Genomic DNA, 18,249 nt, shown 5'->3' with positions numbered 1-18,249 from the left:
AGCCCAAAAAGAGCCATTCATGCTGATTTTTTCAGCTGAGTTGTTTTGTTTTTCTTCTGAGCCCTCTTTCAGCATTATTCCCTTAAAACTGTCTGAGATCTGAGTTTTTCACTGCCTAGCATTAGGTGATAATTAATCCACCAGACAGTTTCCCAACGATGCCTTCCAAAAGGAGAACATCCAGAAATAGCAATAAAATACAAGCTTGTGCTGTACAGCAGTGAATAGAGTGTGCACCATTCCCTTCCAAGGCAGACAGTGTGTCAGGCCATCCCCAGGGCTATCGGCAGGGAGGAAAGGAACAAGACCAAGGTTAACATGGAATACATTTTAGGGCAGTTTTTTGTGGCTAGATGGAAAAGATAACAGTGAAGAACCTTTTCTGAGAAAATTACTTGGAAGAACCTAAGTATATTGACGATTTTCTATAAGGATATTTAGGATGTATATTTTGCAACTAGAATTGTCACTGTTCTCACAACAGATGATACACTTTAAAAGTAGTAGCAACTGTGAGATGAGTCAAACTGAGATGAGATTGGCACCTTCCAGGTGGTGCTCTCCCCCACTCCCCTCAGCCAGAGCCCTGACCCTCCCTGCTCTGGCTGTGATCTACTCCCCCAAATCATCTTTATCTGAAAGTTGTCTTTCTGTCAAAATCATTTCAGTGCTGCAATTTTTTTCTGGTCTATGACTCAGATTGGCCATTTTTACTACCAGATGCCAGCTGATTTCCACTTATATGGACCTTCTAAGTGCTGAATTACACTGAGAAAAGATGATGCCAAAACAGAATCTGCAACTGGCTGGTTGAGCTATTCCATAGGTCTGAGACATCTGTCAGTTTGATAAGTGTTCCTGGCCAAAGCAGCAAAGTAGGGGGAGCATTAATGCTGCAATGGGCTGTTGTCAGAACCCTCTGAGAGCAGAGTCACACAGGCACCTGCACTACAATGAAGGCACTAATGGCTCCACAACTGGGGATGCTTGTGGGCATCCTGAAGACAATGCCAGTTTCTGGGTTGCCTTAAGCATTGAGTGCTGCTGCTGCTGCTTCCATACTGGTCACAATCCAGCCACAGTGACATGTCACTATTCCTACAGGGGACACAGCCCGCAAAGAGCACCAGACCACTCCAGTGCCGACCCCAGCCACACAAATGGCCACCACCACCCCCATGCCGACCACCACGACCACAGATCCTTCCACCACAGTGCCACAGCCAACCACAACTCCTGCAGCAGCCAGGACCACAGCAGCTCCTGCCAAGACTAGACCTGCACTGCACAGGGCCAGAGATATGGGTCAGTAGCATGGATGTTTGCATTGCTTCCCTCTAGACTGACAGCTTTCCTAAAATTTAAGGAACAAGATATACAGCTGGATATACCATGATTTAGAGGATCGTGAGTTCAGTAATTCAATGTAGATATACTAGGAGTGGAAAAAAATTATGTAAATCCAGCAGATTCATTCATGTGAGTGTAAGCTCTCCATCCCCAAATACTGTGATGATTTTTCAGGTATAGAAGTCAATAAATAGTTCTTTGATTCTCATGTCTAGACTGAGAGTTCAAAGATAGATGACAACTAATTTTAGAAATAATTTTGTGATAACTTTCAATAGATTAAAATTATAATATGTTTTCTGTAACAGCTTTTGAATTTCAAAGATTAAAACATTGTGAGGGAATTCTCATACATTTTTTCCTTAATTTTTCCTTCTTCATGCATTATTATTCATTAGCATTGTGGGGTTTTGCTTCAATAGTTGAAACTTAAAATCTCTCATTTTTAGGTTCTAGCAGTGTCCACCCAGCGTATGCATCTGTGGTAGCTGCAGCAGCAAGTAAGTATGGTGATGTAAGTATGCCACAAGGCATGCAGCACCGTGTATTGTGGGGCAGCAATGATTCAATAACCTTTCAAGCCTCAGCAAACTCAATGACTGAGTCCAAGTCAGGATTTAAACTGAAAAACAGACGCTTGGCCTGAATGTCAAAGATGCTGATCACCCACAGCTCTGGGGAAGCCTTTCTAGTGAGTATCTGCCCATTTCAGCTCTGACAAAAGCTGGATTTTGTAGAACTTGAGACAAAGATTTTGCTGTTTGAATCAAGTTTTCCCATTACCTCCTTCTGTCACTCTCTTACAAAGGGAGACTTGATTTAGTGGTAAAATACCACTAAAAATACCACTGTGCAGAGGGCAGCACAGCCATCTAAGCTTAGGGCTGGAAGCTCTGAAATGCTGACATGCACTAAAGCACTCCTCTCTCAGAAACCTCAGGCTGTGGTTCTGAGCCTGGCACCCATGTGATGTTATTCCTGGCTTGCCACTTGTTATTGACAGCGGAACGGCGGCTGCTCAGAGCCCTGCATCCCCGTCCAGCCCACAGCCTGCAGTGCAACTGCACAGAGCTGCTTTTCCATACACTGTGCAATTGCTCAGCTGTGCAGTCAAGAAAAGGAGAACATTTTCAACTGTCTGAAAGGTTCTGAGCATGGGGATATGATTGCTTTTGAGTGAAAAGGGAGCTGGGCTATCATTAGCTTTCATGCTCCATAGCTATTTCTGAGGGCTTTCAACTCAGCTTTCCTCTCACACACATTACTGCAGTCATCCCCACTGCCAAGTAATTCACAGCCAAGAACATGGCAGGGTGAATATCTTTTGGGTAATTCAGGTCTTGGAGAGAAGCATAAATTAGTAAAATTCAGTTGTGAGTGCAGAATCAAGGCAGGGCTGGAGGGGTTAATCTTACCAACTCAAACGTGGGTAGGTATGTGCGTGGCAGGATTTACAGAAGTGACCACACTATCCAAAGTGTTTAAGCTCTGCCTGTTAACTTGGTTCTGTTTGTTGCTTTCTTTTCTATTTCTTATTCCCACAGGCTGAGCACAGAGGAGGCCTTTACTGTCTTTACTAGCAATTAGGAATCCCTGTTTGAGCTTCCCCAGACAGGAAGATGCATGTTGAGAGTCAAATTTTGGCCACACTGAAATCAGTGGGAAGATTGTCTTTAATAAGACAAGTAATTTAGTCAAAAAATTGGAAAAAAGCCCCAAACAAATCAAAACAAAAAAAAGCCAAGGACTCCAAAACAAAAACCTCTCAAATTTTCCAATGCTTTCAGTGGCCACTTAATTATAACTTGGAACCATCTTTCTTCACAATTTTCTTTACTGAAGTTCTAAGCATAAATTAATTCCCAGAATATTAAAGTGATCAGATATAAGAACAGGATATTGTGAGCTGGAGTGGTAGAGATCCATTTCTGATTTCACCGGCTTCATTTCTAGGATTATGTCCAACATTATGTCAGTACCTGATATCTGGCTTCCTGAATTCTCCTGACCCCTTCTTGATTCTGAAAGCGAAAAGCTGGATAAATAAAAAAATGCAGAAATTACAAACACAGTTTTGATGCTATGACCATACATAAATCAGTTTATTAGTCTTCTCTCTCTGAGGAGCTTTTAGGACCCACTGCTATTATTCAGGCCACAGTTTCTGGCTGTTGGTCTTAACCAGAGTTTGGCTTGACTGAACAGAATCCAATGTTCTCCTGTCCATCCTGGCTCACAGAGACTCACAAATCTACCTCTCACTGTGCATTGGTTGTTTGCCTGCAAAAGACACCTCAAAAGTAAATAGCTGTGAAACAGAGCACAGTCAGAATGAACACACCGTTTCCATTTCCAGCCACTGGTACTGGCAATAGTTCACAGGAGCAAAAGAAAAGCAGGACTCACAGATTAGAGCATGAAAACAGGGGCAAAACTGCTGCCCTAGTTCTTGCTGCTCTTTCCCCTTTACCTTCTGTTTGTCAAAGATAGAGCAACATAAAAAATAATGGAGACCCTGCTCCATTGCCAGACCCCTGCTTCAAAGACTTGATGTGCCAAAACTGCTAAATGAAAACACACTGATGTGACTAGTGTGCCCTATGACACACAGCTGGTTCCTGCCTGCCCTCCCAGGGCCTCTGCCTCTGTCCAGCAGCATTTTACCCAGCACACTCCCAAGGGCTACAAGCTCACTCCTTCTCTCCCATCCCAGCTCTTCAAGCAATCCCTTCTTGCACAGCAGCTTGGAGCCTAGATGAGGACTGGGACTAAATCCAGTGCTACTGTGAGCACTGCAATCATAAATCATGTCATGATCCTTGGTGTCACATTGAAGCACTGAGCTGGCAACCAAGCATCAGGCAGTGATTGCCTGGGTATCCTCAGGTGAGGTGCTTTCCTGCCCTCTGTGCCCAGATGGGTTCAATGCTTGCATCTATTTTCAGACAGGGACTCTAAGCTGGGCACTGCTTACCATGGTACACTACACAGATTTCATCCCCAGCTGGGATTTAATAGGGCAGTAAACAGAGAAGTGTTGAAAGGATTTGTGACAGTGGTAGAGTTAGTGTTAGAGAGGGCATTGAAAGCACTTCTCCAGCAGGAGACCAGTAGGGCTCATGCCTTCAGGGAGCACTGGGCAAACATTCCATCCTGGCACCAAGGAGAACAGCTGGTGTTTATTTTTGGATGCTGCCTTTCTCCCCAAGTTATCCCTGAGTACTTAAGCACATCAAGGGTGCTGACCAAGTCGCAGATGGCCAGGCAGGTTTTGTGCACAGAATAGCTGCTTTTCTTCCCAAATCAGTCCTTGGTTTTTACAAGGTTCACTCTAAATTGCACATAATCTCCTGCCTCCATGCCTCCCTGCTCACAACAGCACTTGCTCCCAATCAAGGTTTCTTGTTCCACTGCTTTGATACTTGACACAGTTCTTGGAATTTGTTCAGTGACTGTCCATCCCCAGTTTGTTACAGACTTCTCTTAGTCCTGGCTCAGCCTACAACTTGCACCGAGCTCTGTTCTAATGAACACATATTCCCCATGGCACAGCCTCAATGGCATCTCAGATTTGAAGGAATAACATGCCTTGCCACCTGGACGTGCAATTCCAACTTTTCCTCCTCTACCACTACCATGTTTGCCCCAGCCAACAAAAGCCTGGCAGAAAGCAGCTTACTGCAGGGATGGGGGTAATGTGCCTTTGGGAGGTACAGCAGGAGGGAGCAGCCCCACAGCCCAGCACAGCCAAAAGGTGCATAGAGAGAAATACACACTGCTAACATTAAATTAAAATTTAAAAGTGGCATAAAATACTTGGACACTGAGGTAATCTCTCTTTTACCCTCTTGTGCTCTGTTTCTACTGAACTTGTAAAGAATGTTAGATACACATTGGGGCTCAGTCATGGCAAACATGAAACAAGGGCAGCTCTGAGACTCAGACTTAATTTTGTACCACCACTTTGGCACATACTGATCTCCTGTGTGTAAAGCCTGCCCTGCACAATCCCATACAACACTGACTGCTGCACACACAGATTTTTCCCTCCAAAATCTGAATACTCAGCCTGGTGTAGCTGTGGTCCATCTGGAGCCTTACAAGCTTAGAATTTAAAAGCTTTGCCAGTTTTGCAGATGAGCCCATTACTTCCATAAACAGGATCTCTTTGGCATCTGGAGTTTACAGGGTGTCTCAGGACAGCTCCTAGAAATCCCATCAAATACCTTCTAGTGGCCTGGAAGGTTCAAGTTTGGGTCAAACACAAGCTCTTACTGTCCCTAATTTTGCAATGTCAAGTTCCCAAGGAGCAGCAATTCCTGTTTTCTGGGACAGCCATTCAAAACAGTCTCATTGATGACATCTTATTGATAAATTAACCTCCTGGGCCCCTGTCCAGTGTTCACAGAGTCAGCTAGAACATTCCCACTGATTTCACCAGGCTTTCAAATTAATCTTTCTGGGAAAACTAATGAATAAAGGCTTGTTAAAGGATAAGTTTGTTAACAGCCTTCTTAAGAATAATTAATGAAATGAAAGGCATGAATAAAGACATGGTTTTCATCTGCAAATGCTTTAGTATTTTTGAACAATGGCAATTTAGTAACCCAATCACCTTTAAAAAAGCCTTTTGTGTAGAAGACATGTCAGACACATGAATCCTCCCACATTATTTTTTCACTGTCTCATTACTTACAGTCTACCTGCTTGCTAATATCCACTCTGCAGAAAGGGTAGTATCTGGTCTGGGGGTTGTTTTGTGGTTGGGGTAAAACCTTCCTCAAACAACTATTAGATGGTACTGAAATAGAGATAAACACACATCACCAGAGTGAGTGAGAGAAAGAGAACTACAAAGGAGAGCAAACTCCAGAAGTAACTGCAGATCTTTTAAATGCAGACAAGAGACCTTTACAAGTAATATCCATAACTGAAGGGAATGTTAACAAAGCTAATCTGTACCACAGACAGAGCAAGATAATCGTTTTTAAGCAGGCTCAAGAAATCTAGTTAACATCTAAGAAAGTCTATTAATGATAACTCCATATATGACCATTAAGTCTGACAGCTATAAAGTGAGATTCAGTGAAAAAGCTAGGCAGGAGTAGTACTGAAACATGGTTCAGTAAATAAATCACACTTTTCTACTTTGATGTCTACTCAGGACAGGTTCAGGCTGCACAAGGAAGAGGACAGAATACAGGTATGTTTTAATTTAACAACCAGTAGATTTTTACTGCTCAAATACTAGAAAATCTTGTGTTTAAGTTCCAATGTGCTAACCAATATAATATTTTCAAAGCATTCAGGGGCATTTCCACCTCTGCAAGTAACAGGAATATTTTACAACACAATACAGGTAAAGGCATTGCAGTCCTTCTCTATTTCCTCCCCACAGATATTTTTACCACTTACATCTACCAAGTCATGCAGTAACCCACTGTTTTTCCATCCTAACCATGTTCATAGCAGGATGCAATGAGAGAAGATATCACAGTGGCCATTGCAGGACAATAGTGTAACTTTTAAGGAAAAAAAGTAAACAAGATTGATTAATATTGTAATTGTTCTCAAAACAGTAGTCTAAAATCATTTAAAGAGGTCTTTTATAACATTTGCTATTGCAAAATGAGAGGTGAGCATTGTGTTTGTGTAAGGACTAGGGCCTGAGCCAGTTCACAAGCCCTGAGCAAAGTCAGCATCCCAGGACCAGTTGTTCCAGCAGACCAGCTAACAGCTGCACTGTGCAGCACCTACTAACATCTAAACTCTTGCCAGCCTCTTTCAGGCCTTTTTTTTTTCCCTCCCCAATTAATTCATAGTTTCCATCCTCCTTTTCTTTGTGGTTTGAAAATGTGCAGAAAGACAGTTTGGGGCCGCTGGATCCCTTGGGTTGATGCTCCTCTCTCCTGACCCACTGGCACTGATTTAACCTCTCGCCTCTGTGTCTGATCACGCAGGTGCTCAGCGCCAGGAGCCTGCTGCCACCTTCCAGAGGGCTGCCAGCTCTCCAGCCCACCTGGGTGAGCAGCTTTTCCACTCTCTTTAACAGTTCTAGCAACCACAAATTAGCCCAATGTGTACTGCACGTCTTTTTCCTGCATCCTGGAGGACCAGGGCAAGACTCATGCACTGAACACCAACTAGCAGCATCTTGAAAGGGAAGGGCAAAGGGAAGCTTGGTCAGCAGTGATTTGTTGTTACAGGCCATGGGGATCAACATTTACAAAGTGTTTTCAAATTTTCTTATTTGTTAGTCAAAACAGGGAACAAACAGCCAGCTGTGTGCAGCCTATCAGATTTTCAATAGAGCTAGATCTTGTGTTCCTGTGGTTCCTAGAAACCTCTAGGCTGACAGTGCAAGTAGAGGTTGCTTTTAACACTGAGGGTAGAAACACCACCTGTACTGTTCTCTCTCCCTGGAAGTGCAGCTGACCCTTCCCCAGCGAGCAGCCAGCCAGCAGGCACTTTGCAAGGCTGACAACAAGTTCCCAGGGGCTCCAGAGCTCTCAGCAGACACCAAACACTCCCTCTCTCGTGGTGGACAGCAGAGTTTCTCAGACAGATCTTGTCTGGGAGCACTAGGGTAGCTCAAAGCCCAACAAGGGCAGCAGAGCTGGTCCCGTGGTGGTTCCCAGGATGGCCCAGGCTGCCAGGCAAGTGCCCAGCAATGAGGCAGGTCTGACCAGCTGGGGCAGGGCACCAGGGAAGAGAGGGAAGCTCTGGGTCTCAACAGCAAGGCACAAGCCAAGGCACAGGTAGAAGGAGCAAAGGCGACGCTGTGCACCTCTGTGCTGTCCCATGGGTGCTTCCCACAGCCCTTCACACACAGCAAGTGCTGCCCTGCACTAGTGCTGACCTGGCATGGGCAGCCAAACCCTCTGGGGAGGGAGAGAGAGACTCCAGCAGAGGAAGGTGTCCCTGGGCCCTGAGGGCTTTGTGAGAACTGGGAATCACAGGAGGGGTGCCACAGGGAGGAGCCCAGAGGTCGCTCACGTTGAGGTTAGAGGATGTTATTATGCAGGATATGTTATTATCTTTCCAGATAATTCCAGCCAAGTAATCTCACCCAGCAATCTCCTGATCAAAATCACAATTTGTAGTTGACCTAGTTGCAGCATATTTAAAATGCACTCATCCTAAGATGTAATCCATTCCCTCACTTTTCTATTCCTCCTCATTTCAATCTCCTTCTCTTCCTTCTGTTTTCCATCTGTATTTGTCTTTCTCATACCTTTTTGGCCATACCACAGGATGTGGTAGCTAATTCTCAGGCTAGCCAAATACAGAAAAACAGGAGAATACTGCTGAGTCTTATTTAAATCAAAGTCAGTATTTGAGCTCACCTAATTGCTGAAGGCACCTTAAGGTCACCCTAAAGTGATTACAAAGCATAAATTTCCCATCATAAATTATTCTGTTTTCTTCATCACAGAACAAGAAGGAAAATAAATACAAGCACATAGTTGCTGTATTACCAGTAAGTCCTGACCCTTTTTTGAGTCCAGAATGTGGCAGCTCAGATGTGTTGCTTTCAAGCAGCAAACTTTTCTAACAATCAAAGGAAAATTCCTGAACAAGTCCTTGCTCTCTTGGAAAGGCAGCTTGTTCTTCTTGATCCCACCAAGTGTGTGCAAGCAGCAGCAGTCAATTCTGAGGGTTTGGCCATCATGTTAAGGAACTTCCTCTCATCAGTTACCAAAAAAGTTATGCTGGGAAAAGGCCTTCACCAACACACCAGTTACTTGTGCAATGCACATTAACTCTCTTGAAATCCCATACTCACCTAGTCTTGAGTTTTCAAGAATGTTTTTCAAGGCAATTATACTGAAGAGTTTTCATGGTGGTGTCTTTCTTTTTTTTAAAGAGACCAGTCTTGGAATATTTTAAAAATCAACACTTTTTTAATGGACATCTTCAAGTGAGGAAAAGAAAACCCTAGTTATAACAATTATCATTTCACTTTCAGATATACATTTCATGGATAGCTTTCTTCATTAAGTGTCTAGGACAACATGTAAGAAATAGAGCTTTTGCCTGGATAAACAGGTCACTCAAAAAGCTGTATATTTTGAATACTTTGCATATTTTGCATATTAGCAGCCAGCTACTCCAAATTCTAGGTACTTATCTTGTAGTTTTGGTACTTATCTTCTTCATTAGGATAGTAGACTGCCACAGAAAGTTCTAAATGTGAACGGAGAAGACTAGACGAAGAAGAAATAGACAGCTCCTATCCACAGGTATTTGGACAGACTTGAGTACCTGTGCACATCCGAGTTGAAGTTGTTAATCTAGAAAAACCTCAGCATTGCTCCTACTGATAAAACCCAGTCTTTTAGAGCATTTGCCTGTCTTTTGTAAACAGTCAGAGATGTTAAAGAAGCCTGGTTTCTGAGGATGCTCCCTGACAAGGAGGTGGCAGCAGAAACAAACCTGTGACATGTGACATGGGCACATTTCATTGCTCTGATCCTTCAGCTCACATCACTACATATGAAGAAAAGAGGGCAAATCTTTATGTAGCTCCTCAGCTGGTTCCACATGCCCTACAGTTCCTACTGCTTTAAATAATTTTGCCACTGCAACTCACAGAGCAGCATATTTGTACAGAAGATTCGACAAGTGCAGACTCTTCTTCATAATTTGCTCTTTGTCTGGTTTTTCTTTTCAGCTGGTCAGGATGAAAAGCACTTTCATATGAATCTCTATTTTTCACAGTTACTGGGTGCTCCTCCAGCCTGGGAGGGGGAAGCACACCTTTTGAGATTATCTACTCACAAAGTGGTTTCACTGAAATTTGTTCTTCTCAGTGACAGCATTCAGGAGACATGTTGGCCACTCTGATAACAAATGAGCATCAGCTCTTCTCTGTGGGTAGGGTCCCCCTGCTCTGCAACGAGCACTCCCAGCTCTTGTCACTGCTGTTTGCTCATGACTCTACTGAAGGATGTATAAAACTGGGAAACAATGCTGCCAGAATATAGGAATATTCCTCCTGGTTTTCCTCTTGTTTCTTTTCCAATCACCCAGGCCTTCTCTTCCTTTATCCTACTTCTCCTCCTAAGCAAAATCACAAATAAACTTCTGTGTGCATCATGATTGACTTAGCCCTGTAGGTGAGAGGTACTTGCAAATTTTCAGTGAAAAACAACTCAAAAAAATATACTGGGGCCTGTGCTTCAGTATCAATGCAATTTAGAGGAACAAGACCAAAACAGATCTAGAGAGGTGTATTTAAAATCTTAAAAAAGGTTAGTGCTCTGAGGGCAGTGATATAAGGCTTCTAATTACGGCTTGAAATGTGCACATGAAAGTTCCCAGGTTTACTAATTTCCTCAGCTCCTAAATTGTTAATATATGTTATTGTCTGAACTGACCTTTCTAAATTGAGTCAGATCTTGGTGATCTCTAGTATTTGCACTATTATCAGTAATATTTTTTTTTCTCTTTCATGTATGAAAGCAATGGAAATAGACTCATGGAAACCTGGACTGAGCCTTTTTGACACAGGTAAATATTTAAAACATCTAGTAACTAGTCTGGGAGTAAGTGGTTTCCATACACACAGGAAAAGCAAAATCTATTTATCCAATAGCCCCATGACAATGGTGATAACAATCTCATTTTAAGAAGTAATTGCAGCATTTAAAATTATAAATAAGGCATGTTGTTTACATCTTAGCAGATTATTCTATGTTCCTGTCACCTTGAGTTCCTGCTTAAAGCAGGAGCAGAAGAGATGAGCTCTGGAAAGAGCTGGCAGCTACACTACAGGAAAGGGGTTCTACTGAAATCCATTTGTATATGAGAAGGTATTTTGGGAATGTGACAGCTGCAATCAGTGAAGAACATGACAGATTATCCTGATGTCAATGTACTTAGGGAAGACATTCAGGTAAGAAAAGGAGGTATTATATCAAATGTAAAGAAAAATGAATGTCATTGAAATTTTCTGAATTTTAGCCTTAAAAAATGACAGTATGGAGATAAGAATATTTTTATGAGTACTGGTGAAGGAAAAAAAAAAATCCTACATTTTTAACGGGCTCAAATAGCAACAAGACCAACCAAGACTTGTACAACCCTTAATCAGGAGCAGTTTCCAACTGCAGATTTAACAGCTCCCTTCCCTTGGGAACATTAAAAGCAGACTACAAAACATACAGACCAATTCATGATGTGGTACTCTCCCTCTTACAAGGGGCCTGACCATCCAATACAAGAGGTCTTTCCCACCACTGGTTTTGATGCTGGAGAGGGCTGTGCTGGTGGCCCTTGAAAAGGCCATTTCCTTGAATACTCTTCTTGCTTCAAAGCCATTAGTGTGCTAATCAGGAAAAGCTGCAGCATGAGGACCAGGGTGCAGAGGGATATTTGAGGCAGAAAATGACAGATTGCATTAAATGCAATGAAAGGTTAGGCATGGGGGAAGGGATGTTGTATTAACAGCTTCTCAGCAACTGAAGTGCTGGCAGAGACCAGTGAGATAAAGTCTGATGAATTCAGATTGTCACTTCAAAGGAGTGGTTTCTGGCTTGGATATAATCACTGTTGTCTTACTTAAATGAATAGGAAGCCTAATCAGTATGGACAGCTGTGACAATCAGTGAAGGGAACTTTAATTAGCATGGTGTAGACTGCCCATGCAGAGAGTTGAAATTCCCATGGCAATACCAACATTAAATTGGACTGGCAGAACAGCGAGGCCCATAGAGACTGACCACCTCCCCAATTAGCTGGGGAGGAGGGTTTGGTGGGTGACCTTGTTGTTCCACTAAGCACAAATCAGCCACCTGACCCACAACCTTCAAGAACTGATAATTGCACTGGCAAATAAAGATGAAAAATTATGTACTGCCTACACTTGAGTTTTCCATGCTGACAAAGCTAATGTCAGCTGTATGCCTGGGAAAAGAATAAGGATGTAGATAAATGCATGAGGCAAATAGCTAACTATGGATTATCCTTCATATACAATTTAGTTGCTAAAATGGATGGTACATGCTAATTTCTAATTTCACTACAGTGTTAAATCCACCTACTTTCTGTTCTGCAAATAAGACAAGGTGGGGGGAAGGAACTGCACATATGGGATACCAAGCTGGCACATGTGAGGTATGCAGTGTGCAGGCTTTGGTCTGTTGCTGAGGAACTACTATGTGCCTGGGTAATTAAAGCCTGTACTGGAATATACACAGTCAGGAAGGCAGGCTGATGACTATTTCAGGTTTTAAAAAAAACAACCCAAATCATTGTCATCCATGTGGTTGACAAAGAGATGCTGTGAATGGCCAAGTCACGTTGCCTTTAACTTCCACATCAGATAAACTAACCATAAACTTGCACAAGATTTGCCTTCCTTCAGTGGCAGGTTTGGTCCTTGTCAGTAAGTCCTTCAGGTCTGAGAGAGGTCAGAAATGTTTCCTGTAGCAGATATCACTGGAACTGCTTGGTGTCATCCCTGTTCCACATCACTTTTCCTCAGTCAGGAACAGTGGCCAGCTAGCCTCAGGCAGTGCTGCCCCAGCTCCACCACTCTGCCTCTCCCTGCTGGTGTTTCACCCAACCAAATGGGCTCCCATGGGCAAATACACAACACCAGGTGCACTCTTCCCTGTTCCTGGCCTGGGATCTCATCCGCACTGCACAACACAAGAGGCACAAGCCAGCAGTGCTGGACACAGCTCCAGCCATAAGAGATGCAGCCAGCTGGAGCCTGGCTTGCCAGCCTGCTTTTGAGTGCATCCAGCCTGCTCTGGCACTAGAGGGCCAGCTCCACTAACGGTGGGAGACAGGCATTTCTGTCACAAGAGCCAGTGCCAGGATGGCTGGAGAGCTCCTATTCCAGTCCAGAAAATACCCTGTCCAAAATTTGGACAGGAGCACAGGGAGGCTACGTGTGCAGGCACTGCAGGCACCACATACACAGTGACAAAAAGCAAACCAGCCCTGGGGCTCTCCTAACCTGGCCAGACATAGCAGGGAAATTCTCAAACAAAACACACAAAGCAATCACCAACTCTTGCTGTAAACAAAGCAGAGCAACTCTGTGCCCTCTGCCTACTTCACCCACAGGCAGCCCTGTGGGGTTCCATACAAGGCAAATCATAGTGCTCCAGCTAGTTCCACATCCTGGCTCTAGCAACAGGCAACAGCAGATGCCTGGGGACAAGCAAAGCAGAGGGAAATCACTGCCTTGGTGCTGCTGTCAGCAGCTCTATTTAATCCCTGCAGTAGAAACTTTGTGCACTGGCAGCTGAATTTCAAACTGAGAACCCAAAGCTCCCCTGTCAGTACGGACACTGCAGTGTGCTGGAGCCTCAGCAGGGATCAGCTACCAATCAGGTCCTGCATACTCAGGCTAAGTACAGAGACCCTGACCCAAAACTATGTGCAGCTTTCAGCATGCAGCTAGAAGGACTCAAAAATGTTGTATTTGACAATTATGAGAGGCCAATTTTTAGACTTAATTGGAATAGAAACAGGAGCAGATCCAGAGGAGGATGGAGCTGGTACTTCCCTCTATTTTCTTCACAGTACTCTGCCTTATTATGGCTTGGTCCTTAACACCTTCAGCTCAGGCTGTTACACCTCCCATCATATTTAGGTGGTGACCCTCTCTAATGTCCCTTCACATACACTGATGCTTTCATGCTTAGCCTGCTCATGGCTGGCTGCTGTGGAGAGACAAGCTCTGTGGTACCTAGTAATTTCTCATCCTTTTCTTTATACAGCTCACACTTCATAAAATTTCCTTTTCACTGTGTCTCTGAAGTCAGAAATCTTTCCTCAACTTACTTGGCGATGAAGATTTAAGGAAGTCTTCCTCCTACTTTTCTTTAAAATTCTAACATGCTGTTTACAAAAATAATAAGCTGTTCTGCTGTTCTTTAGACCAAGAGCTTTCTTGGTGAGTGTTCAGTTTGTAGCTTGTCTGATCGTTGCTGTCTCTTCTGAGGATTATCCCAGCTAAATCCCCTTAATCTTGTCATGCTGTTCTGAAAAGAAACAGCTCTTTGCCCTTGCTTGGAAAGGAGATGCTGGACTGTAGGAGAGTCTTTCCAGACTTTCAAGTCATGAGTGAAGTTCAGCATTTTTAGACCTACTGACGCTGGCCTGATGGTGTCCTGTGAGTCAGTACCTTTCACAAGGACATCAGTTCATATTTTCAAGGCTGCTACCACCCAAACAGTTTATTAGAATCCACTAGTGACCCATGAGACTTTCTTTCCCTTGAGTTAACCATCGCTCTCTGTTACCCTGTCTCTTTTGTGCTTTGCAAAGTAACCCAGACTTCTGGAGGCACCTGAGGAGCTGTGGCTTGCATTGCTTCCCCAGCTGTAATGAGCTGCTGCCTGTGCCTTCCTCTCCAGACAGAAAACACCATGGTCAATCTGTTGCTTTATCCACTTCAGACCTCGTGCAGCTCATTGCAAGGCACAGCGAGCCAGCGGGGTGGCAGTGCAGGTTCTCAGGGGAAAACTGCTGGGAGTCCCCATCCCACACCTTGGCCACCAGCCTCTGCTCCTGAGGAACCCACTACTTGTGCATGATGCTCCCAACAGTTGGGGGACTGACTCCCCAAGGGGAGCACCTCAAAGCTGGTGCTAAGAGAGATTTTGGTGGCTTTCCTAGAAATGTCTCTGCTCTTGTTTTACCCCAAGAGTGATGTAGATGAAAAAAGGTAAGCTCCAAGGATGTCCTCCCCATCCTGGTTTCCCTCCCATATTAATCCTCAGGCCAGGGGGTCTCTGCATTGACCCTGTTGCCCATTTCCTTAAAGAGCAAGGGCAACCACCAAGCACACACTGATATAACCTTTCTTTTCTCTGTTTAGGCTTCAGTACAAAAGAAGAATTGAATCCAAAGCCACTGGAACCCATCTCCCAGGGGAATCAGAGTATGTACTTCAGAATTAACTTCATAATTATGCGACATTATTAATTACATATTGCTAGAGTGCATTCAAATTAAATAGCCAAGGGTAAGTTTTCAAGAAAGCCTGAGAAAATCCAAAAGCACATTTTTCCCTCACAGAGAGAAAGTGAGCACTCTCTGCTGACCTCTCTTATACACAGAATTGGTTTTTGCTTCTACAGGGAAGGAAATAGCATCCAAAATTTTGCTTACCTGGGCAGTGGGATAGTGGCTGCTCCCTACCACCTCTTCCCAGGCAGTATCAGCTCCATGCTCTCAATGTGCAGAGCTTCTTCACTCAGGTACTTTGGTGGCAGAGGACAGCAACCCAGTGTGCTGCAGCCAGGCTTAGATGAGCAGACCAAGCAGGCTGCTATGGCTATGCTGTGTGCAGGCACCCTTCCCACAGCAGTGGGTGGGAGGGAAGAAAACCACCTGAGAAAGGGACCCAACGCCTGCCACAGCCAGGAGAGAGAGGATGCAGAGGGAACATCAAAGACCACTCAAGTTTAGAGAGAAAATGCAGGTTCCCCTAATCTGAAATCTTCTACAGCCCTTTATAAATGCAGATTTACCCATTAACCCATCTTTAGCTGAGGCCCAAAGTGGCAGAAGAAAGAGAGAGCAAGTTCTTAAAGGAGAGATGGGGTCGCCTGCCATGTCTTCATTAGAAGCCACCCCAAAGAGAGGGCTCACCCTTCCTACAGTGCCTGGCTTCTCACTTGCCCATCCTTGGGCCACTGGACACTGTCTGGGCTCTTTACAGTAACTACTGAAACAAGTGTCTATGTATTGCCAGGCATTCCTCTTAATATTTAAAGAATTCTTTTCCCTGTCAAAGATGTCAACTACACCTGAAACTGATACAGAAATAAGGGAAAGAAGAAAAAGGGAAGGCTCTGCCCTGCAGACCTCATTGCACTGCAGGAAAACAGAGCTCAGTGCAGTGGAGATGCCAGCAAGGATAGCTGTGTTTCTAGCAGCTAAACTGAAATAAGCCACACCAGAAACAAAATTTTTATCCCACTGATAACTCTAGGACCATAAAAGCCCTAATTCACACCTTGCCTCCCTGAAAATCAGAAAGTGCTCACCTCCCTATGAGGCACCTCTAGTCTGTGCTCTTGCAGTGTCCTTCTATGTCCCAGCACCGAATCTGAATCCTCCTCAGAAACCAAGTCTGTCTATAAGTGTATGTAAATCTTTGCCTCCCCAGACCCTACTGGCTAACAAACTGCCCACTTTCTGCATATAGATCTCATGAACTAGTTCCCTTTGAAGGACAAGAAATTCAGGAAAACTTAACTGTTAATTGAGGTATTTGTTTTGGGTTCCCGACCTTGCCTCACGATCTGCTGTGAGCGGACACAGTTCTCAGTCACGCTCCTGTAATTCAGCATTATTAGAATTACAAAAAAGAGACAGCTATGGGAGAAAAAATTGAAGGTAATGAGATGGGAGGCAGTTGCATAAGCCACTAAGAACAATTGGTGCTTTGTAGCCTTCGGGCTACCTAATGATTAAAACACAGTAGTTTGAACAGTCTGATTGGTAAGAGGCATCATCAGAGGGAAATCAAGAGATGGGAATGACCCAGATGCCAGAGGAGGAAAATGTTTAATTAGCGCTCTAGTAAGCCAAAATTTGGTCCCACTCCCGGTCGCAGACCAAAGATGAATTTTTCCCCACTAACTTGCAGAAACATGAAGGCAGGCTGGCAGTGATGAAGACAGCATTTGCAGCACAAAGATGAGGTTCATCTGTGTAATTAAAGGGAAGAGTTTGTTTGTTTGTTTGTTTTGTTCTTTTATAGAACATTGCTTTCAGCCCAGAGAGGAAACACACAACAGCACACTTCTGCTGCTGCACACACGGGTACAAGGCTACAATAGAAAGCAAAAGAACAGCCCCTACTCAGTCTGAACTTCCCAAGCAAAATCACCATCCTTGATGTTAGCTCCAGCCCAGAAGGAAGCTGATGAACAATTCTTATTCATAAATACTGAGCCACCAGGATTGTTGTTGATAATCTTGGATTGCAATCACCTTGAAGAGACTCAACAGTCCTTCCCCTGAGGCACGTCCCAGGCATCACACATTTCAGGAACATCCCTCCCTTCTGAGCAACATTAACACAGTAACTGTTCCTGCTATGTCTATTACATCAATTAAGTCCACAAAAGTGTCACCACAGAAATCTCCTTAGTTTGTGCTCTTCAGGTGGCCAGACCACAAAATCCAAGCACCATGGCTGGTTTTACAAACTCCCATCACCCCTGGGCTGCAAATAAAGTGTGCTGAGCCAAGACGTGGCTCTGAGGGCACAGGATATACAAGTCAGCTTGCTCCAGTGGGGCCCCCAAAATGCACTGCTCCCAGACTGACCCCTGTGAAAAGATTCTTGCCCTTTCATCCCACAGCCAAGCTCAGATGTTGTATGGGACAAAGTCATGCCAAGAACTATGTTAACCAACGAGTAGGACAAACTTGAGCTGCCAACTGTGACTTGTCCTTGTCAAAGGCTTTTTTTGTAGAGTTTACACAGCAGGACAAATCACTGGATGTAGGCTTTTCAGGCCTTTGCTGCTTGCAAGAAGCAGAGCAATCAGAAAGGACTAAAAATACCTTTTGTGTTTCTTTATCTCTCCTCAGATTGCAAGGTTGATTTGTCCTTCTTAATGGATGGGAGCTGGAGCATCGGCAAACGCCGCTTTCAGCTCCAGAAGCGGTTCCTTGGTAATGTGGCTCAAGCCCTTGGCATCGGCAGTGCTGGCCCTCTGATGGGCATTGTTCAGTATGGGTAAGAGCTTCCCAGACATTCCCATTGCCCCAGGGCATGACTGCACACCCTGGCAGCTGTAGCTCTAAGCTGATACATGCTAAAGGCCTCACCAGCTTGCACTAGGAGCCAGGTAGCACAGACCAGCCCAATGGCTTTTGTGTTGTATATGAAGCAAATCACTGACATTTGCTCTAATT

The 18,249-nt window shown here is 44.2% G+C and overlaps 1 protein-coding gene across 1 annotated transcript in view; it reads left to right on the top strand.

The window, feature by feature from the left end:
- VIT (vitrin) overlaps positions 1-18,249 on the top strand; it is a 52,911-nt gene that overhangs the window by 26,921 nt on the left and 7,741 nt on the right. Inside the window, exons 8-15 of the mRNA XM_056488634.1 lie at positions 1,105-1,305; positions 1,800-1,850; positions 6,515-6,553; positions 6,653-6,709; positions 7,311-7,373; positions 10,816-10,863; positions 15,191-15,253; positions 17,923-18,070. Of these exons, the coding sequence (XP_056344609.1) occupies positions 1,105-1,305; positions 1,800-1,850; positions 6,515-6,553; positions 6,653-6,709; positions 7,311-7,373; positions 10,816-10,863; positions 15,191-15,253; positions 17,923-18,070 (670 nt within the window). The remainder of the gene's footprint in view (positions 1-1,104; positions 1,306-1,799; positions 1,851-6,514; positions 6,554-6,652; positions 6,710-7,310; positions 7,374-10,815; positions 10,864-15,190; positions 15,254-17,922; positions 18,071-18,249) is intronic.

The sequence above is a fragment of the Oenanthe melanoleuca genome, chromosome 3 (assembly GCF_029582105.1).
Source record: "Oenanthe melanoleuca isolate GR-GAL-2019-014 chromosome 3, OMel1.0, whole genome shotgun sequence".
Taxonomy (NCBI): domain Eukaryota; kingdom Metazoa; phylum Chordata; class Aves; order Passeriformes; family Muscicapidae; genus Oenanthe; species Oenanthe melanoleuca.
This window is presented reverse-complemented; position numbering and strand designations above follow the sequence as displayed.